Genomic DNA, 22953 nt, shown 5'->3' with positions numbered 1-22953 from the left:
ATCAACTCGGCAAGATTTAAAGTTTCCGGAATACCGCCGCACGACGGGGGACCTTAAAGCTCGCCTGCCTCCCGGGCAGCATTTCGTTTACCCCGCAATTTTCGCCGACGGCGACGACGACGGCAGAGGCTCCGGTCCTCATCGTCGTCGTGCATTGTCAAACAAGGACCTGTTTTTTTTTTTTCGTCTCAAACGAAAGTTTGGGAGCGCTCGGGGAGAATAGGCTGAAGCTAGGCGGCAACTATACCAGCGATTGAATAAAGGAACGTAAAGATAAACCAAATAAGAAATAACAATGAAAACAGAATTGCCAGCAAGGGAGAGGCCGCGCAGAGAACGGTATGCGCACGTTGCTCTTATCGATCCCGTTTACGCAGAGCGCCTACTCAGCTATAACACGCGCCGACGACTCGGCGTTTGTGCAAAGTAGAGATAACTATGGCCTCCGAAATTCTGCACGCTGGCAGGTTTCTCGGAGGCCATGAGACGCGTGGCTGTTCAGCCAGCATGGGCAATGATGTTTTGTGCTATTCGGTGACGTTGTCAAATGGCGCCCATGACGTTGTTTCCGGCTCCGCAATCACTTCCGGCCCATACAACCCGCAAAAGCCCCCATAGCCCTCTACATTTGTGTTATTTACTCGGGAGGAATCGTTGTCGCTGGGAGCGTGGATTTGGATTTCACCTATTACATAATTTGACAATATGCGGAACTTGGCGAGTGTCCACGAGTGCGATATTATAACGGTTCGGAAAGCGAGTCGTTCGCTTGCCGTCGCTTTATTGGCCAGAATCACGCCTTACGTCATCAAGGACGCCATTTTGACCCAATCACGTGAGGTCAAGCGAACGGTTAGAAACCATGGTTAGTGCTAGATGAATCGGCCTGAACTTCGAACCCTTCTAGGTTCAGACGGCTTTGATACTTTCTAGATTGATCGTATTCCAGAAAATGTTGCCTTATAAAGGCAACAGTTTGTAAATAACTGCGCGTGTGCACAGAGTCTTATTATCTTCTTGCGCTAAGAAAAAAAATATTGCCTAAAGCTGTATACGTCAATATAGGCGTTGTCTCAAATGACACCCCCAGCGAGAAGCGGAAACGAATCTCGAAGAGCGCGCTTTCGTGTACTGCAAGCGCCGGAAACGATCGCTATATCCGGAAACACATTTCGATTGTCATGTTTTGGAGCCAGATAAGAGGTGGTAAATGAAGGCACGAAACGTTTGGAGCCAGAAGCGCGAAGATAAGACAAATCCATCTACTAACCAGCATTGCCGCGGTATCGGAACGTTTGCAACGTCAGAGTTCACTTAGTAACTTTAGTAGGAAACTCTAAGGAAACAAGCATGCTAGTTAAGCTATAGAGGGGCGTGAGTGCGCTGGGGTAAAAATGGGAGTATGCGCCCATCTTCCAAGGCGAGAGAGATAGATAGGGAGAGGGGGGGGGGGGATGACGCAGCTGGGTTGGCGCGGGTTAACGTTAATTGGTGACAAAGGCGAAGTCTCACCATCAAACGGCGGGGAAACAAAAGATACGAGTATACTAAAGGCGGAGGAGGGGCAAAAAGAACCTGGAGGCACCGAAGAAGCAGAACGATAGCAGACGATGACGCTTGCTGGTCCCGGCGCCGAAAAGACTGTTGTGAACGACGCGTACGCGTCCGCTCGGGCGCGCAGCGCGGCCGAGCGCGCCCAGTGTTGCGAGAGGGACACAAGCCCCGGACGTAGATCCTCGGTGGCCACGCGCGCCAAACGCGCTATAGCGTCGCAGCTGGAGCAACAGCGGCAGCCGCCCAAACCCGACGCCATTCCAGGGGTTCCTGCGTTAGTCCGTTTTGTTTCTTTCGTTGCTTTCTTTTTTTCTTTTGTATCTCTTCTTTCTGCTCTATCTCGATGGCAGGCGCGTTATGTCAGTCTTCTTGGTCTGCCGCAGGGCGATGGGGGTGAGAGGAGGGGGAGGAGGAGGAGGAGATCGTGTTGGCGCCGCGCGTGAGTAGGCACGCGAGGAGACAAGCCAAAATTCGTCCGCGGCCGGCCGGCCGGTCCGTCTGGCTATAAGACCGACTCGGGGGCTCGTTTATCTTCGGCAATCGCACGTCTGGCCGATTCCGGCACGCGTATAAGTCCTCCCAGCTTCGTTTCTCCTCAACTTCTACGTCATTCCACGCCACCCCTTTCCCAGCCTTCACCTTCTTCCCCATCCAACCTTCGCGTTCGCAAGTCCTCGCGTGACAGCGTTTCATCCTAGAAGGATGTGTCCGGTTTACTGCCGCTAGATACTACAGAGCGAGAAACGTCAAAACATGGTACCGCGTTGTACTCCACCGAGTGACTGATCAAGCGATTAATAGGCAGATTGGTTGGCTGGTTGATTGATTGATTGATTGATTGATTGATTGATACGGTACTTGACCGCTCCGGGATAATTTTAACCACCGTGGGTTGTTAACGCGCACCCAAACGTCGGCAGATTTATTTATTTATTTATTTATTTATTATTTATTTATTTATTTATTTATTTATTTATTTATTTATTTATTTATTGAAAGCAACACAGGGACTACGAAGACCCGCCGCATTAGCTCAGTAGCTATGCCGTCGCGCTTCTGAGGACGAGGTCGCGAGTTCGGCCCCGTCACAACCGGTCGCATAGCGATTGGGGGGGGGGGGGGGGGGGGGGGGGGGGGAAGGCAAGAACGCTCGTGTACCATGCATTGCGTGCGCGTTAAAGAACCCCATGTGGGCAAAATCATGTCGGAATCCCCTACTAACGTAAAAACACCAGAACTTAATTTTCAAGGGCTATCAGGGACGCTGTAGTGGAGGAGGGGGGCTTTGGGTTGAATTACTAAAAAATTCAATACGCGTGTATAACCAAGCAACGTGCGATAGTACGAGACCGCTGAGCGCTCATCAAATTGCCAAGGAAGAGAACTTCTTGAAATAGCCAGGGAAGAGATGCTTTTTACTCTTTGACAGCAAGTTACACTACTAAGTGTTTACGCTGGTTCTTGTCATCTCGTATGAAGCCTCCTGTGTGTCATATATCGCCATTCATGCAAAAAAAAATAAATAACGAGAACACGGGGAAATAAATTTCGTAGGCGCGTATGGGAATCTCGGAGGCAACAGCAGTTATTCACCGAGTGCGCGCTAGGTGGCGCTGCATTGCCGAGAGGAGTAATCGAAACTGTACAGGATAATCGAAACTGTAAATAGACAACCAGGAGTCATCCAGAAAGACAGTGAGAGAAATAGAGACAGTGAATCGGTTGCAAAGAATGGTAACAAAAGGACCATGGAGATTTACAAGAATGAGAAGAAAGAAATTAGAAGGGAAAATCTGTACGATAACACAAAGGGCAGTGCCTTGCTATTTGAGGCTCGAGCCGGTTGCCTAAGGACCAAAACATACCGGAGCAAATATTCGTAACTAGATGAGGCATGTGTATGCTGCAGTAAATATCCGGAGACCACTCAGCACATCCTAATGGAATGCGAAGGGATTCACCCAGCGAGAACCGTAGGTAACGTACAACTTCCAGAAGCGCTTGGGTTTAAAGTGGAAGTAAACATCAACCGGATCGGCCGTAGAGATAAGCCAGAGATGTTTAGAGTATTGGTGGAAATGAAGCGGGGAAGAGATTGATACGACCTGATCTCTGAAAATCATAGGTAGCAATACTAGGTAGATTTTTTAAAAAGAAACAGATTAATGAGAGGTATACAAAATGCTAGATAAAGAACATGTATAATATACCTGATTAAATAAAGGAGGCTAGGTGACTATTTCTCACCGCCCCGTTTCAAAGGGGATGCCATTAAATCATCATCATTATCATCTAGATGAGACGTGTGCATGCTGCAGCGAAAATCCCGAGGCCAGTCAGCACATCTTAACGGAATGTGAAGGGATTCACCCAGTGAGAACCATAGGTAACGTACACCTTCCAGATGCGCTTGGGTTTAAAGTGGACGGAAGCATCAACCGGTCAGTAGTCGAGATAAGCAAGATACGTTTAGAGTAATGGTGAAAAAAAAAAAGCACGGAAGAGATTGATACGACACCGGATCTCTTACAGTCATAGGTAGCGGTAGCAAGGTATATTTGAACGAAAAGAAAATATTAATGAGATGTATACAAAAATGCTAGATAACAAACATGTATATCATCCCTGATTAAATCAAGCAGCCTGGGTGACTATTTGTCACCGCCCTGTTTCAAAGGGGATGCCACTAAATCATCAGCATCATCGTCATAATCGTATAGCACTATTGCATATCGCTCACTTTAGGATACCATATACAGCCACTCTACTGGTGCTAACATATGGGGCAGAAACTTGGAGGTTAACAAAGAAGCTCAAGGACAAGTTAAGGACCGCACAAAGAGCGATGGAACGAAACATGTTAGGCGTAACGTTAAGAGACAGGAAGAAAGCGGTGTGGATCAGAGAGCAAACGGGAATAGCCGATATTCTAGTTGACATTAGGAGGAAAAAATGGAGCTGGGCAGGCCATGTAATGCGTAGGATGAATATCCGGTGGACCATCAGAGTTAAAGTTACCAAAAGAAGGGAAGTGCAGTCAAGGACGGCAGAAAAAACTAGATGGGGTGATCAAGTTGGGGAAATTTGCAGGCGCAAGTTGGAATCAGCTAGCGCAAGACAGGGGTAATTGGAGATCACAGGGAGAGGTCTTCGTCCTGCAGTGGACATAAATATAGGCTGATGATGATGATACAGCCATATACAGTGATTCTAGCACCGGATCACGGTGATGCAGGGTGTTAATACCTGTACTTCAAAATCGAGGATGCGGAATGTAGGAAGAGGTCAAGCAAGCTCGCAACCAAGTACAGGGTAATTGAAAGTGTAAATAGACGACCAGAAGTCATCAAAAAGAAAGTGATCAAACAGATACGGTAAACTGAATGCGAAGGATCGAGACAAAATCTCCACGGAGATTTACAAAGGTGGCAAGCAGGAAAGTAGGACGGAAAACTTGTACAATAACACAAAGGGCGGTGCATTGCTATTTGGGGCCGACCTGGCTGCCTGAGGACAAAAGCGTACATAAGCAAATATTAGCAACAGGAAGAGAAATATGTCTGCTGTAGCGAAATTCCGGAGACGACTCAGCACATATCGTAATGGAATGCGAACACATTCAACCTGCAAGACCTGTTGAGAACGTCCCCCTTCCGTTAGCGTTAACTGGTCAGCGGTTAGGATAATTAAGGGAGAGATGTTTAGAGTATTAGTGCAATTAAATCAGAAGAGAAATAAATCCAGGGTCGTTACCAGTGTTGCCAATTTAGCGGTTTCTTGCGCTGCCTAGCGGGAAAACGTGTTCTCTTGTGGGCGTCGGGTTTTCTAGCGTTTTTCGTATGTTTGCTTCTTTTATGGCGGTGCAAAAACTTAAATGTTTGTTGCAATAATTCATCCTTCACGTTTCGCAACCGTGCAGCTCATCCATGCCCCTTTAGGACTTAGAGGAAATTATCATATTTATCCCCAAACAGTGTGCTTCGCATTTCTTCCTTCATGTCTCCATGCCTACTCTGAACCATAGCTTTAGCAGTCTTAGCAGCTCTTAGCAGTTTTACTCTGCGCCATTTTCGCGGACGCACTCAAGGGGACATTTCCTCGGTAAAAATCTCCGGTGAAATACATCCAAAATTCAGAAAGGAATGGTTATAGGAACCATCGCTTCCAGACTGTAATGGAATGCCAAGACATCCACACAGCGATAACCGTAGGGAAAGTCCTTTTTCCAGAGGCGCTGTGGTTCAAAGCGCATGCTAACGTTACTTCGTCAGAGGTGGAGATATATAGCTGGAGACGTTCAGAAGATTGGTTGGCAAAAATCAGGTGAAAGATAGGCTTGAATAGATATAGTAAAACCTGATTAGCGCACGCAGGCTCAGCGACTATTTATCGCCACCCCGTTTCAAAGGTGGCGATGGCGACGCCAACTTGCAAGGTTCCACTACGATCATGCAGAAAGTTAAACATTCGCAAGTAGTTGACCAGGAAGTCTCGCCATTCCCTGAGTTCTGAAACACCTTTATCGTGACATACTTTTTTTTGATAACCACGGACACAACGTAGGTAAATGCACGAATACCGTGCCGATCATTCTGGTACATTCTTTGCGTCGTAATGTTTCAACACAGCCTATCATAAAGTGTGTGCCCCCAACAATCAGCGTCCGTTTCGATTCGACAGCTGGACGCAGTCGCGGAACCACACAGCCACTCACGAGTAGTTATCGTAATTATAGGAAATAATGTCATCCACCCCACAGTATCGACGAAGCCATATAAAAAATATAAAATGAAAAATAAAAAATAGGCATGCAATTTTCTCAGAAAGAAAGCTGCGCGGTTGAAAAAAAAAAACTTTTTTTTAATCAATGGCGACTTAGCGGTAAATGCGAGAGGAATACGCGTCGCACCTACTTGAGGTCCCGGTTACATTATTTAATCAGCGTTCACCACATTTCAAATTGTTGTTCAGGAGCTCCCTCGGCACACGACTTGAATCTTCGAGGCGCGAAGTGCAATTGACGGTGGTCTGGAGCGTAGCACCGTTAATTGACATATCTATATATACTTTTTTTTTCACTTTGACACTCCTAACGCTAAAGCACTAAAAATTTCCGATCTATCCAATATTAGCAGGAAGCTACGAAGCTACAAACACTCAACGAAGCTGTCGGGTGGATGAGATCATTCCCTTTCGTAAACCTTCATCCACTTTGCGGATTTCCGCGGAACTGATCTGTCAGAAAGGTTGCGCCGAAAACATGGCGGATATGTCATGTTGCCATCTCCTGCAATCACTTCCGGTACACGTAGTATACTAAAGCATGGCCTTCGTGATTACCAGCCGTTATTCCTAGGAAACTGCCGCTGGTAGATATCACTTGGACACTACACCTATTCAGTGGTTATCCGAATCAGAGTAGCTACGTAAGATATCCCGGCCAGAGTTCACAGACACTGTCGTACGTAATAATAATTCGTGAAAACGTGGACGTTGCCAACCGCTCGCAACAGCGAAACAAGATAACCAAGACATCCCCCACTGAAAAAAAAATTAATAATCAAAAAAAGTTCTCGCGCAGAAAGTTCTTGCATGTCCCAACATTAAACTTATGAGCGGTCTGCGCTCGCAATTAGCAGTTGGGTGATGCAGTGCATAGGAAGCTCTTCTATGTAAAGAATAGTATAATGTGAAAAGAATGTTGTCTAGCTAAGGGGGCAGCACAGTGACGAAGAAAGTACGCGTTCATTCATGAGCAAAAGTACGCGGACCACTGATGTGGAAAACAGTAAACGAACTTCATTCGTCCATAAGCCCGCGCCCTAGAACTGGCCTGTACAGATAAGGATCGAGCGCTGAATATTATGCACAATTCGCAAAGATGACCGGTTATCGACACAGTGTTCGCACTGCTAAGGTCAGGTCTCGCGTTTATTTTAAACTTCCGCGCCAAGTCCCTGAAAGAGCTCGGCTTTCTTAAAGTGAGCGCAATTCGCGTATGTTTGCCTCGGGTCATCGTACACCTACCAGCACGAAGTTATGAAATATAACGGACACGCCCACACCGTTTCTTCACGATACTCTATCCCTAATCTTAACGAATGTGCATTTGCATTTAGACGCAAGGTACAAGGGTCATCTAGTCCTCACTGCTTCGTTAAGCTGCGAGGCAAACAGACTTTTATTGTTATTGTTTCTTTCTTCCATATTAAGCGGACAGTTGAGAGTGGCATGTATGCCAACGCAGAAGTCCGCATATCCGCTGCAAATGACAAATTTTGGGCGATCGAGGGTTGCCAACATCACCTATACCTGCTACATGTCTTAGTAATCTGACACAGGAGTGGAGCGGTCCAGCTTGCGTAAGCCAATCAAAGGAGCGGACGCATGGAAGTACGCGTTCGGTGCAGATAAACTATTACGCGCACGAGCTAGCACGAGCCAGCAAGCGCATGTGAAGCCTGGGCTTTACGCTGCGTATCCCCTTCGCGTTACAGTGTCACCTGCTCTGGCGTCTGCTCAGAGAAATGCTCTGTTTCGAGCACCTGTCTCCAGCAGAGTCTCGAATCCTATTTTAACCCCCCCCCCCCCCCCCCCGGAGCAACGCTGATACCTTCCAATAAAGTTCCATAATACTCTTAAACAGAGTAGAGACCAGACAATGCGTCTGTACTCAAGGTAGTGATGCCATGCTTGAGGCTGAGTGCCCATGCAATAAAAAGGCAATGCCAGCGATAGAGGCAACGGTGCCCACCGCGTTTATGTTTCCTTCAGTGCAACGGGAATATATGTCATCGCTAACATGTGATGTCACAGCTCTGAGTGCTAAGTTATTGTCTTGTGTACTCTGTTCCAAAACGAAACGTCACAGAAGAGGAAGCCAGAAGAGCTTCTCTGACGCTCGAGGCTGTGCCCCGAGCTGTGCTCGGGCCTGAGCAGACGACGTTCTGAGGAGGAGAAGAAACACAATGCGCAAGAAAACGCGCGTAATTATTAGCACGATTCCATCGCTAATTGACTGACGCCAGCTGCGGCGTCCCCTCCGATGTCACATCACCCCGGAGCGAGTTATGGGTGAATGGCTGCGGAGAACCGGTGGAATCGAAGAAAGGTTGGAGAATGAAGAACTGCGTCAGGAAATCTGTGCGCGCGAATAAGCAGACGACGCCATGTCTCTACGACATGTCGTCCAAGGTTGCTATTCTGGTCAGTGTCGAAATACGCCACAATTTCGAATTCGCCAACTTGTCAGTTCTGATTGGTCACGGGGCTGCTACGCCCTCTCTGATTGGCTCAAAACGTCAACATTGCGGAATTGGACAATGTCCGGAATAGCACCCCGGGATTGCCCAGGACTGACCAGAGTCTTGGGGGTCTGCGACAACAAATCCAAGAGACCCGCTGTGATGCGGAGAGACACGCAGCGCAAGAACGTGCGGGCTGTCATGCTCGCTTTCCCGCAGATGATGCTACAACCACGGCGATTTACACCATTCCGAAAAAAAAAAGGGTACGAGCGAAGGGTAGCAGGGAAGTGTCGGTAGCGAAAGAAGGGATCATACACACAAAAAAAGGAGAAAATAAGAATGAAAAGAAAGATAAGGGTCGTTCAACTCACCGACGTTCTCCATGCTTTGCGTGAGCAGCGCCTCGAACGTGTGTAGACTATAGCTCTCTGCGTCCATACCGCGCGCCAGCGCGTTCCTGAGGTGCGTCTCGTACTCCATGAGCAGCTTGCTCGTGGGCGACTCCTCGTGCGACGCCTGCCTCCGGGGGGTGGCGAGGCCGAGGCGACGGCGCTCCCTCCGCCGCCGCCCGAGCCCCCGCCACCGCCGGCGGCGGCGGCGGCCTCCCTGCCCCCTTCGTCCGAGCTGGTGTCGTTGCTCGAGCTGGGCGGCGTGGTGGCGTAGCACAGGTTGTCGTACAGGAAGTGGTCCGACGGCGGCGACCCGTCGGCCAGGTCCAGGCCCACGCTCCGCTCCAGGCTCCGCCTCCTTCCCGACTCGGAGCGGTGTTCGCGGTCGCGGAGTCGCGGCGCCGTCGAGCCATGCTGCACCGAAGGGACCGACCGCCGGTGCTGCTGTAAAAGGAAAGGGGGCGCGCGCGCGTGGTGGTGGTGGTTATGCGTCGTTATGCGAGACAAACACAGAAGGGTCACGTTCTCGGCGCAGAACGACAAAAAAAAGGTGACTCAACAGCAGCTCAGTAACACTTGTTGCTGGCCTAGTCGGTTCATACTCTACTACGGACCATAGGAACTGTGGCCGCATAGCGCAAGTGGCCATAATTCCTATGGTCCGTAGTACAAGAGCAGTTCACATCGAAGAAAGACAATGTCATCAAGGGCGAATTAGTGTACCATGTGGTTTGTTCAGCCTGCACGACGTTCGGTATCGGCCCACATTTTTGGGCTGCACTGTCTCCGGCATCGGCCCATCTGGGTCATCTCGGTTTAAATTCGAGCCTTTTTACGCTAACTGAGCATTATTACTGCTACAAAAGCTCTCCGCTAACTAACTTGGTGCGTCTTTTTTCATTCCAAGCTTCATCTTGACGCCTTTTTCATTGTCTTATGTGCTATAGAAGGCCACAAATCGCCTCAATTACAAGGCGAAAGTGGCCAGACATACAACTCCCCCGAACCCCAAATCAATCTGAAGTAATCTGAAAGAAAATTATGCAGAGACTACGCACTGTGGCAATCGGATGAAGCGAAGCACTGTTTGGCACTGCACTAGAGCTAAACTTGTTCAATGTTTTACTAGAGTAAACGAGCGATTCAATTGTCTCAACAGCTGTTTTTCCTGGCAACATTCATTTAGCTCACTTTCCTTCAACGGTGACGACCATAGGCGGAAACGAGAGGCTGAAGTAAGTTGTTTGGCTAACGGGGTTTAAGTTGGTTAGTTGGCGAAGAGTAAATTGAGTCAGCTAAAGCGAAGTGCTTTCTCCATCCAATTTCCAGTTTCTCAAACTGTGGATCGTGACTCGTGCGGCTCGCGGCTTGTCGCGAAAGTGGTCGCGAAAGGAACTGAAAAAAAAAAAACTGTCCGTCGGCGAGACAGGGCGTAGTGTTCGAAAGGGGAGTGCCGCATTCGATGCCAGAAGCTGATACAATCATTGGTAAACGCTGGTAAGCATCAGTGGACGCTTAGTGCATTCCCATTTTCGCCCCACACATGCACTAACCACCTTCTCTGTTTTCAATGGATGCGTACTCGTGCGAACGTATTTTTGCGAACTTGGTTCTCTGCGAAAGCCGCCTTGCAAACGAAGTACAGGTCTCAGCTACACGACCGCCCTGAACTGAGATTTGCGATGTACAAACTCCACCCACTGTGCTCCAACAAACAACGGCAATGTGGCGACTAGGATCAGTCACTCCAGCCGACATGCTTTTTTTTTTTTAGCCTTTGTCTTTGAGTAGCTTCAACTTTGGCTAATGTAACAAATTCACTGAGGTTATATCGACCAAAAAAGTTTCAGTTTCGGTATATGACGTCATTATTGATGCATACTGAAATTAAAACGCGCGGACAGAAGCCGTAAGCAAGAAACAAATAGTCTCGACATTTTTTCTTTTTTTCGGGAGGATCTTCCGCAAGGCATAAAGAATAAAATAAATTTGAGCAAAAGCTTCCAACTGTTCATCGTGCAAGAACTGCAGCAGAGTCTTTGCAAACTTTTTGTCCGTCACCCAATGGTCATAGTTTTCAGGTAGGTCGCACGATAGGAAGGTTTCCGGTCCATTGCGTTAGTTAGTCCTAGTCACCACTCATTGCTTCGAAGCAAGGTTCAAGCTTGCGGCGTATGGTTATTTGACAACAATTCGTGAAAGGAACGAATGGCAGCCTAGGTGCAATATTAAACGACGGTTCGGCCGCCACACCGAAGCTTTGCGAACAAGGCTCCGTGTGAAGGCCAAACAAGGATATATGTGTGGGCTGTAAGCAAGATTCGTGAACAACGCTTTCAGGCTTAGCGTTGACGTTTCGGCGCTGTTGATGTTAGGGGCGAAATGATGACGTTGTTGGAAACGTGGGTGGCAACGTTGGCGTTCCAACGCCCACACGGGAGCCTTCTTCACAAGTCATTCTTATGGGCGCCTGAAATGTCACGTTTCTTATAATTTTTACTCTTGATCGGAGCATGCTCCTTTTCATACACAACGTTATACCCCTGTCACACGGGCACTCGAAAGTCTTTTGAGCAAAAAGACTTCTCCCGAAAAAGAGTTTCGCCCGCAGACACATGGCAGGGAGCGATCTCTTTTTCAGAAGCGGTCTTTTCTGGAAGAGGAGTTCGCCGATCTCCTTTACGGCCGAAAAGGAGTAGCCTCGAAACCAGTGGGCACCAGCAATTATCATATATTAAAGAAAATAATCGAATACGTAATTTTCTGTCGCCTAGGCTCATCATAAAAAAATATTTTGTCTCGCAGAAGGTGTAGTAAACCCAGTAATGCTCATTTTCTACTGTACTCTCGTAAGCAGGCCGAACGGGCTGGGGATGTCACGTGATGACGCTCTTTAAGCTACTACTATAAATCTTTATATTAACGTTTCTTATGTTAAATTTATTTGAAAAACGTGTAAACAATAAGTTTTCACTTTATATTTCGAGATACATAAGTTTTTTTTGGGGCCGATATTGTTTCGAACGCTAGCGCCACGCTTTCGGTAGCGTGTCTAGAAGGAAACACTAAAAGGAGATCGTCGGCGCCGTGTGTCTGCTGCGCAACACCTCTTCATTCAAAAGTCTTTCAACTTAATGGTAAAAGACCGCTTGCGTAAAAGAGTTTTTGCGTGCTCGTGTGACAGAGGTATTAGACAGTTATGATTGGACCAGCAGCCCTTTCCTCCTTCATGCTCCACAAAACACATCCGTATCTGCCTCTCTACCTCTTCATTTATCTATCTATCTATCTATCTATCTATCTATCTATTATCTATATCTATATCTATCTATCTATCTATCTATCTATCTATATCTATCGTGTATATCAATTGATCTCTATCACTCATATCTGCCTATCTACCTTCATCACTCTCTATCACTTTATCTTTGTTGCTATATCTATATCTCTATCTATCTATCCATCTATCTCTATCTCATTACCCATTTCTATACCCCTTACCCATATAGCTCGATGTGTGACTATATATATATATATATATATATATATATATATATATATATATTCACTCTTATCAGTCTCTCTCTCTCTTTTAATTTTGAGCAAAATTGATCTACCTTATCTGCCTATCTGACTCTCTTTCAATCTTATCTATCTAACCCTCTCTTTATCAGTCTCTCTCTCTCTCTCTTTTAATTTTGAGCAAAATTGATCTACCTTATCTGCCTATCTGACTCTCTTTCAATCTTATCTATCTGACCCTCTCTCTATCTGTCTCTCTCTCTCTCTCTCTCTCTCTCTTAGTGTTAGGGCAGGACCAGCCGAGCCCTCGCTGGCCCGTACCTGGTGCATGTGCTGCTGCTGTGCCGGCGGCGGCTGCTGCTGGTCGGGCGAGGAGGAAGAGGAGGGCGGCAGCGGGTCGAGCATGCGCTTGAGCGTGTTGGAGTCTAAGCTGAGCGCGGCCAGGTCTCCGCGCGCGCCGCCCGACGACTCCTCGAACACGTTGTCCGAGCTCTTGGAGCGGCTGGACGCCTGCAGCTGCGGGCTGGACGGGCTGTAGTCGACGCTCTTGGCCTGCTCCTTGCGCGACGCGTACTGGTCCCGCAAGCGGTTCGACTCGCCACCGCCGCCGCTCCGAGAACCCGCTGCGAAAAAAAAAGATAGGAAGACGAACGGCGCGTTATTAGCGACTGCCCATGCGAGAATCTAAAGATCCCGGTCAGTTGGCCAATATCTCCAACTTAGGGAGTTGCGTCAGTGAAAGATGCCTGGCTAAGCGAGAAAAGTGGGCGATCACCCTTTAACGACTCGCCCCAGCTTACAGCCACGGTCCACAAGTGGGGCAGACGCGGTTTTGAAACCGGTAGCTCCTGCTGCTTCTTTTCCCCTCAACTAGGCCGCGTCTTGTGGCGGTGGCTGTGAATAACGAGAGGGGAGCTGGTGTAGCTTAAAGAGAAGAACATTTCCAACGGGATCAAAGAATAATCTCTGCTGCTTCCAGGGACGAACAAAGATAGCAGTCTGTTCAACACTGCGCTCCAGGGAAAGAGGCAGACGCAAAAGGGGGAAAAAAGAAAGGGGGGGGTTATAACTGACGTATCGATTGAAGCGTGAATCTCAAAATCCCGCAGAGGTCAGAAAACAAGCAGCAAAAAGGCGGCTTCACACAGTCGACGAGGCCGATTTTTGGTGTTTATAGTTTTGGGATGCATAAACATCTCCAGAGTTCGCATGGCTTCCAATCTGGTGTTATATGAAGGTCTGAGACGAAAAGCATGTTCTCTTGCGTTTGACGTTCTCGCTTCCAGAATGGTCAATATTGCCTGCCAGCGTATTCAGATTTGTGCTAAATGCGAAACGGCCGTGTACAGGATTTGATCAATCCGGCCGAAATCCCGGCAGTTTCTGTACAGGTACAGAAACGGCAGGGATTTGATCTCGCGACCTCGTGCTCAGCAGCCCAACACCATAACCACTGAGCAACCACGGCGGCTTCTCTTGAGTAAGTATCACCGATTCTTCGTGGTTAGAAATGAATATACCGGAGCAAAAAAAAATTTTTTTGAAATGAAAAATGAAATGCACATCTGGATGTCCCAAGAAACACAATCAAGTGTACGCAGTAGGACCGTCGAACACTATAAGCTACTTACACAAACCATTGAAAGACGCGTTTCCGAGCAAGCTCGGAAACATGAGTATGCTAAATAATTTCTACAAAGTTACGTACAGCACTAATGACTGCTGTTGTGATCTTCCACCCTGCATTCAAGACAAAAGTTTCTTAAGATTAAAACTAACAATACTTTTTAATTATTAATACGTTCTCGTACGGGCACGTATCGTTCAGCAGTGCAGCCAAAACGTGGTGAAGAAGTGAAGATCTATGTACAATGCAGACAAATTCAGTGTGAGATGAAAATGAACATTGTTTGATGAATTTCTATTTACAAGGTTACGTAAGCAATTTTGTATTGCGTTAGTAGCTCCTATACATGAAAAAGTACCTGTAAAGCGTGTACCTGTAAAGCGTGCTTCACCACTACGACTTGTGATAGTGTGAGAAGCAACCTTTACAAAAATAATTTCGGCTGAGCCGAAATTTTATTTATTTATTTATTTATTTATTTATTTATTTATTTATTTATTTATTTATTATCTATTTATTTATTTATTTATTTACTTACTTACTTAATTACTTAATTATTTATTTTGTAAAGTGGCTTTCAATGTAAAAACGCTGCTACGTTTCCGGGTTTACTTATTTCGGAGTTCCTAGGAATAAGCGATAAGAAAGGAATAAATATAAATCATTATGTAGAAGTCAGGACTTCATCTCTAATCGAAACATCAGCTTGCTTTTGGCTGTCAGGTGCGCAAAATGATGGGCTGAAAGCGAGATCGCGACGAACGCGCTACCTGGACAGGAATGTTTGCTAAGCCATTGGGAACTTTTTTCTCACTTCCACGCAGTTTAAACGCTAAATTCATACCATAATGTTGTTATGTTTCTATTTTTTGCTCGTTTTACTCCACTTCGGTCTGTTTTCTTCTTTTTTCTGTCTTTTCCTGACTGTGTACTCTCCAAAAAAGGTTTTTGTTCTAACCAACCTATATGCAACTCGAGTTTCATTTATTTTACTTTTAAACACACTATAATTCCATAATTTTCATTAACCGATTCTTGGCCAATGCCCCGTGCGGTTATGTTCATTGCCCACACAAGGACATTCTATTGAAATTTGCGTGAACGGGAACCGCCATCCCTCATCTGGCTAAAACCGCTGGATTGTTCACGATAAAATTTTGCACAGACATGACATCTCGCGGTGGGCGCATTTTAATTCTACGTTTCAATGCATTAACCCTTGCACGTTTCGTCCAGAGAAAATTTGCAGGGCATGTCAACAACGGCGACGCCAAAACGAAAGCGTGAAATTCGCTGGAACGAAACCGCGGCGCCCTCTGTCAGCTCATCGGCGAAACAAGGCGCGCGCCGTGGTTCGCCCCAAGCCGATGGCCTCGCCCTAGTACTGACAGACGGCGCCACCATTCCGTTCCCACTAAGCCAGCCTTTCTGTTCTTGTATTGTCGTAGATGACGCGCGCGTTCGATTAACCCTGGACAGAAACAGGCAAGTAATGCATTCAAACGAACCAAAATTCACCCCTCGCAAGATGCCAGCGATTTTAGCCAGCAGTTTAGACGGGAGAGTCACGTATAGCTGGTTTTCTTCTTACAAAACATGCTGTACTCCACCGGGTCAGGACAAACGGCACACTGCACAGCCGGCCTGCTGCCACTGCAAATCGCCGCCAACAATAAAGGTAGACGGCCCGCTTCTACTGGACGACGCCTACATAGGGTCTCTTTTCTTTCTTTTTTTTAATGCTACAGCGTTTCTTTGTCGACCCCTGCATACATTACTGAATCTGTGTTTCCGGCCAGTATCCAGTATGCGATGCTTAGCGCCTCGTAATAGGCATCACAATGCCGTCTAATGAACCCACAATGTGTGTCCGTCAGTCGGAGCAAGGGCAGTGCACGTTGACGCTCAACTATGATGCCTGTGATATTGCGAAAATGTCATTCATGATGGTGGCGCCCTTGGTGAAGGTATCAATGATGATTATGATGCTCTAATGCTCGTTATGGTCCCCATACCGATAATGATAATGATCATAATCCCAATTTATGTCCTCTGCAGAAGGCAGGCTCCTCCCAGCCCTGGTGATTATGATGATGACGCTGATACCCATGGTGCTTATGATGACGACGTTATTATCCCCACGACATTAGTAATATATGATGATGATAATAATTTACATGACGTTGATGATGACTATGACACTTCAGGCGAATCTTCATTTAAACGCTCTAGCCGTGACATTGGCAGTCACGGATACTTTAATTCTACTAAAGGTTACTTTCCCTGTGGTAAGGCGTGCCCTCCGAGATCGCACCGATCGCGCCGGTGCAAATCTCAAAGTCCACGTTTAAGGGATCAATGCTCTGCACTCACAGGCGGCGGCGGCGGCGGCGCCTCTGCGGCGGTGCGCGGAGCCGCTCGCGGTGGCCCTGGACGTCGTCGCTGATCCGTGAACACTCGCGGCCGTGGTGGTGCTTGAGGCCGCATCCTGCTGCTGCTGTTGCTGCTGCTTCGAGGACGCAGTGAGAGCCGCGGCCACGGCCTGGGCCCGGGCGGTGGCCCGCGCCGAGGCCTGGCTGCTGCTCGTGCCTGACCGGGTGTGCTCTAGCCCTTGCCTGCGAGACCGCGACGCGCAAACAGACGAGAGTCAAGACGATCAAAAAGTTTCACGCACAATTGTGGCTTATTTGGCTGGTTCCTACCACGCTCCGACTCGGTTTGTAGCGATGCGGAGCTCGTCTCTGGAGCTCGAGAAAGCATGCCCGACCCAAACGACTCTGTGCTCCGAGAGGAAAGGGTGGACCACGTGATCACAATTCAACGGATTTTGGCTGCGCTCCCAACTCAAAGCTTCGCGGCACTTTTCTATCGCCTACGATGTCTCACGCGAAAATGTTTGTTCAGCCAACGTTACATAAAAGGTTCCATCGTTTTATGGAATTACGGTAGTTGTTTGCAAAAGGGGCATTTTACACAACCGTAGACGCATTTCATACCGAGTCGTGCCCAAAAACAAAGTTCTGCTTGTAATTGTCACGATCACCATGGTACTTGATGCGCCACTGGTCCAGCTTCACAGCGGGGGGCACCAGAACGCCAATTCCGTAATTAACTACAGTTTCGCTATAGTTGACATTCATATATGATGACTCTAGGGGGCATCCTTGTCGTACCTGGTGGACAGTTGCTGTGCGCGGGGCAGGGTGGCCGCGCCGCCCGTGTAGCGGACGCGTCCGTTTCGCGCCCGGTGCAAGTTCTCGGCCGTCATGCAGGTGCACTGCAGCTCGGCGCGGCCCCGTGATGGCGAGCTGGGCGTAGACTGGGGCTTGCGCTTGCTGTTCTTGGATTTCTGCTGCAGGAGTACGAGAGAGAGAAACACACGCTCGTGCTATACAACCACTACTGCCGAACACTAGGTCCTGGGTTTGTACCCAGCTGCTATGTATGTATGTATGTATGTATGTATGTATGTATGTATGTATGTATGTATGTATGTATGTATGTATGTATGTATGTATGTATGTATGTATGTATGTATGTACGTACGTATGTATGTATGTATGTATGTATGTATGTATGTACGTATGTATGTATGTATGTATGTATGTATGTATGTATGTATGTATGTATGTATGTATGTATGTATGTATGTATGTATGTATGTGTGTGTATGTATGCATGTATGTATGTAGTATGTATTATGTATGTATGCATGCATGCGTGTATGTGTGCATGTGTGTATGTATGTATGTATGTATGTATGCATGTATGTATGCATGTATGTATGTATGTATGTATGTATGTGTGTATGTATGCATGTATGTATGTATGCATGCATGTATGTATGCATGTATGTATGCATGCATGCGTGTATGTATGTATGTATGTATGCAGTATGTATTATGTATGTATGCATGCGTGTATGTATGTATGTATGTATGCATGCATGTATGTATGTATGTATGTATGCATGCGTGTATGTATGTATGTATGTATGTATGTATGTATGCATGCATGCATGCGTGTATGTATGCATGTATGTATATGAATGCATGCATGTATGCATGTATGTATAAAAGACAGCACAAACCTCGAAACTGCCCTGACGAAGAGAGTTCCACTCTTGAAATTGATGACATAAATAACCGACCAAGACAGCACCAGAGAACACAAGGTACCAGACGAAGAACGATACGTACACAGGGCGCTGTACTCGGATATGAACCAAGTAGCCCAAAAATACGTTTTGGCATAAATAAACTCGTTTACAACAACGCTTCGTTCTGCTGTTTTGTCGCACGTTGAATCCGCTTGTCAGTAGTCCCTCAGGGAAGTGTTTGTGTTTCGTTCTGTTATAAATGTTCTGTGGTATAATTATACTGACTTAAGAACGACTCGTCTACTCCACTTCTGTATATTCTACACCGAAAAATAAATTACAAAATGATAATAAAAATAACAAAAGTAAAGGCAAAACTGATCTGTTCATTTTAACCTTTCATCATTGTTAGTACACAGACGTTCACCAAAGGTTAAAAAGTGCGAACTGTATCACACTTGCTTGCGTGGACAGTAAGCAGTTAGATGATAGAACTCTATCGCGGGAAGCGCATCATTGAATGAATGCCCATAATCTCTCATGCCCATTTACGATTATTTGAATCAATCTATAAACCACTTACTTTGTTAGACTAACTCTAACTCTACCACACAACAACCCTTTGTGCATTGAATGTGGATGTTTAGAGCAGCAATAAATACGAAGCAGGACTACCTATCGCATTTCGCGTCTTCCTCTAGGCAGTCATAATGATTACTCAAATATTGCACTGTCTTACACATTTGCTGGTTCATTATTTATGTCCCAAGTTTACTGTCATGTTCTTGCGCTTTCCACAAACCACATTTACAAGCACGTATGCAGTTTATTCTAATTAAAATGACCAATCACCAAAAATGTTAGGCTAATACGTATATGCGATTTTAGCTTCGCCGAACTTCTCCAAAACATTGCGATGAAGCGACCGTATATAGATAAACACTACGCTTTTCGGTATTCGTTGGCAAAGCGTCCGCGTGCTGTGTGTGCCGCGTGTTGTAGTTCATGCCAACATACGACCCTGATAATGTTTCGTTTTTCGGCAATTAAATTAGTGGTTCAATAAGGAACAAATTTATTGATTACACCATCAAGATCTTGTCGAGGGCTATAACCAACGACGAAGTCGAGGATTTCAAGTTGGGTTCTGACAACACGGGCTCCCGTAATCGAAATTGAGCCAGAGAGCGTCGCCAGCACCACATCAGGTAGCTGAACCCGCGACCATGCGTTCATCAGAAAAACGACACAACCGCCGAGGCGACGCGACGAACATTTCGTTAGTGAACGCCAGACGAAAACATGCAAGCGGTTCTTCGACGTACCTTTGGTGGTTCTAACTTGAGCGAATAGGATGAAGACGCCTTTCGACAAAACTTGAAGGCGGGGGACTGCGGAAGTGAAAGAAAAAAAAAGAAGAAAACATGTGCCTAAAATTTCCATTGCACCAGAGCAACTGTACAAAAGTGGACAATTTTCCCGGTAATTTTTAATCCCTTCCCCCCACAAACAATGGCAAAACCAACACCTTTATATTGTGACACAAGGATTAAAGTAACAGTGAAATCTATTTACAGCTGAAATACAAAATACAGGCAGCGCAGGCAAGTCCCTAACGTCGTTGTCTTCCGATGCCAGCTCGTGCCCGCCTTCTTCCACCTTGTTCCCAGCATTGTAACAATAGTTTCGAAGCGTCCTTCAATTTAAGTTTGCTGCTTATTACTACCGTTGGACAGGTATACGTAATGAAGTCCAAAGTGGTCAAAGATCACTCGATATTCAAGAAAAGTTACAAATTCCCGTGCCGACCGCAATCAGATGCATTTGCGATTCACGCGAACGACACTTTCACTTGAGCGAACAGTGTCTTACGATCCCTTGAACATCGTAGAAGCGAAGATTGGCTCTGCTATTAGAGCAATTGATCAAATAACGAGATGTTGATAAAGAGAGAACACGTACGCAACATTCTCGGAACTGCTTGGCGTCCAGAGGTGAGGTGAAGTTGAGACCCCATGTGTCACCCGTGTGCGAATCCTTCCAGTAGACAAAGCACTCGGACGCCTGACCAAGCCGGGTGCCTGCAACATCGAGTGAAGCAAAAATGAAGCAAGAAACCTTGACACAGACAAAGGAACACCGGACCAATGATATTTTGTGCGTTTGTCAGTGAAAACGTCTTTGCAGTCATAGATGCTCACAGAAGGTAAAAGTGGGATGACTGCTCACACATTGGTCGTTGTGACATCACTCATTGGATTAACTGCTAAAATGTATATGAAAAAAGACAATAGCACGCACCGAATGGTTTTATTGATTTCATATTAGCACCCTAAACATGAAGCCTCCTGGGAAAGTAAGAGCGCATACCAACCATTCTTATGCATTTTCGCCTCATGCAACACAGGCTCAAGTGTTCAAGTTTTCACTTTCATAACAAAAAAAAAAGAATTATTGTCCACTATAATGTTACACAATGTGTTGCGTAACATCTTACCATAATGTTTTCCTTCGCACTGCAACAGCTAGCACGGGAATACAGGCAGTATTGTATTGATTATACAACTACTATTTTACTGCTACTGCTAACAACAGTACTAGTATGCAACTACCAATGCAGGCCTTTCAGCAAAGGCTGTCATTATTGTTCTCAGAGAACAATGCATAATATTTTCACACAATGTTTTTCTTTGAACCAGTACCTCCCAAAGGAAGGCTTGGCAGGGGGTATTGTAATGAATATACAACTACCATACTACTGCTACGACTACTAACAATAGCACTACTATACTAGTATATGTCAAAGCCTTTCGGAAAAGGCTGTCATTATTGGTCGCCGAGAGCGTTACATAATATTTTCACACAATGTTTTCCTTCGTGCCGCAACGCCTCCAAAGAGAAGGCCTGGCAGGCGGTATTGTATTGAAGTATTACTACTGCTACTACTGCTAACAATAGCCCTACTATACTAGTATATATCGAAGCCTTTCAGCAAAGTCTGCCATTACTGCTCGAAGGAATGTCACACAGCTTTTTTCCCTCACTCTGAAACAACTTTCAAGGCAAGGGCAGCCATGCAGTGTTGCAGATAAAGCAACTGAACGCTTTTGGGGTAAGTAAAGAAAGGACCGGGAGCACTGACCGGGCTGCACGAGCCTGACGTCGAGTATTTTGTCGACCTGCGAGTTGTAAGCGGTGATGTGGAAGACGCAGTCGGGAGAGTCCTGGACGCAGGTGATGTTGACGGGCACCAGGTCCTCTGACACCTGCTGCCACTTCACGGCGCCGCCCTGGCCGCTCACGTGGAACACCTCGGCCCACAGCCTGCACCCAAGGTTGAAGCTCGTGTCACAGACTGTCACTGACTATTTTTTTTAATTGCAACGAAACACCTGCTAGGCGACGATCGACGTAGAAAACAGAAAACGTGAAGCATTAAGACCTCTTTATCGATCGTTTTACACGATCCATCTGCACAAAAAAAAAAGAAAAAGTAAGAAAGGAAGCTCATGCTGAAAAGTCGCCCATTTAAACATTATTTCCTCTTACCGTCAGCCATGCGAGCTTTTAAAGCATCAGCTTTATGATTTTAAACGTGCTTTTATTTTTGTTTTGCGTATCTTTGACGTCCGAAGGTGCGCAGATATATAAATATGAAGTGTTTGTTATAAAACAAAGCAGTTGCGGGTGCAGCGAGTGGCACGTATTCTTGTGTGTCCCCGCTTTGCCCTGGTCAGCGCGCTGCTTCACTCAAACGGTAAGATGAACAGCTTTCTTTGGCTCTTATCCCGACATTGCGGTTTATATATTTCTGGCCGTTTACGGCCAACCTGGGGCAGTAAATTTCACTACTTGCCAATAGAAATAACGTGAATAAATAAAAAGGTATCGAACCTTGATCCTCAAGCACAGAAGCGCGATGCTACAACCAATTGACCACAGACGCGTGGCACCGAAATTCACTGCGAAACAGAAGCAAATGCTGGCCCACGAGCACGTGCTAGCAGAAAAACTAATACGAAAGAAAGAAATAGAAAAGAACGACAATGTAGCGGGTAAGGCAATTCGAATAACCTGCAAACGCTGCGTGAGCGAATCAGAGTAGCAATCTGTCGTAATGCTTCTAAATGGATGATCTCAATATGTTCAGACCGCATTCCCAGCTGCCCCGCGGGCCCCGTGATGCCAGTAGTCCTCAGCACATTTCCGCTGTACTTGTATATTCAAGTCTCGCAAAAGCAACCGTGTAGTATTGCGTATTTCACTGCTACGGCTAAGGATTCAAGTTCTGCAAATAACTTCGCGCGAACAGAAATATATAACAGTGGCTCCTCCACGACCAACATGCAAAAAAGAAGGAAAAAAGACATGCACTCCACCTAGTATAAATGTGCGATAAACAGCAGTATGACCACATGATTTAATCAAAGAGTATAGGAGAGATTCGTCACGGCGTTTTCTCGAGTATTAAGATCGGCAAGGCACAATTAATATGATTTATGCGCTACGCGTGAC

General features: G+C 46.4%; 1 protein-coding gene across 2 annotated transcripts in view; it reads right to left on the bottom strand.

Annotated features, from left to right (window-relative positions):
• The window catches only part of LOC119461251 (protein still life, isoform SIF type 1), a 217655-nt gene that overhangs the window by 130129 nt on the left and 64573 nt on the right, over window positions 1–22953 (bottom strand). Inside the window, exons 3-10 of one of the 2 annotated variants that reach the window (XM_049672149.1) lie at window positions 21581–21762; window positions 20401–20519; window positions 19764–19829; window positions 17513–17691; window positions 16713–16954; window positions 13034–13335; window positions 9398–9634; window positions 9173–9353 (exon numbers count right to left, since the gene is read on the bottom strand). In XM_049672149.1, the coding sequence (XP_049528106.1) occupies window positions 9173–9353; window positions 9398–9634; window positions 13034–13335; window positions 16713–16954; window positions 17513–17691; window positions 19764–19829; window positions 20401–20519; window positions 21581–21762 (1508 nt within the window). Of the gene's footprint in view, window positions 1–9172; window positions 9635–13033; window positions 13336–16712; window positions 16955–17512; window positions 17692–19763; window positions 19830–20400; window positions 20520–21580; window positions 21763–22953 lie in introns of those variants that run through there. The other variant, XM_049672148.1, reaches the window with a different exon arrangement.

Source organism: Dermacentor silvarum, chromosome 8 (assembly GCF_013339745.2).
Source record: "Dermacentor silvarum isolate Dsil-2018 chromosome 8, BIME_Dsil_1.4, whole genome shotgun sequence".
In the NCBI taxonomy this organism is placed as follows: Eukaryota; Metazoa; Arthropoda; class Arachnida; order Ixodida; family Ixodidae; genus Dermacentor; species Dermacentor silvarum.
The sequence above is the reverse complement of the archived record's forward strand: the minus strand, read 5'-3'. Positions and strand labels throughout refer to the sequence as shown.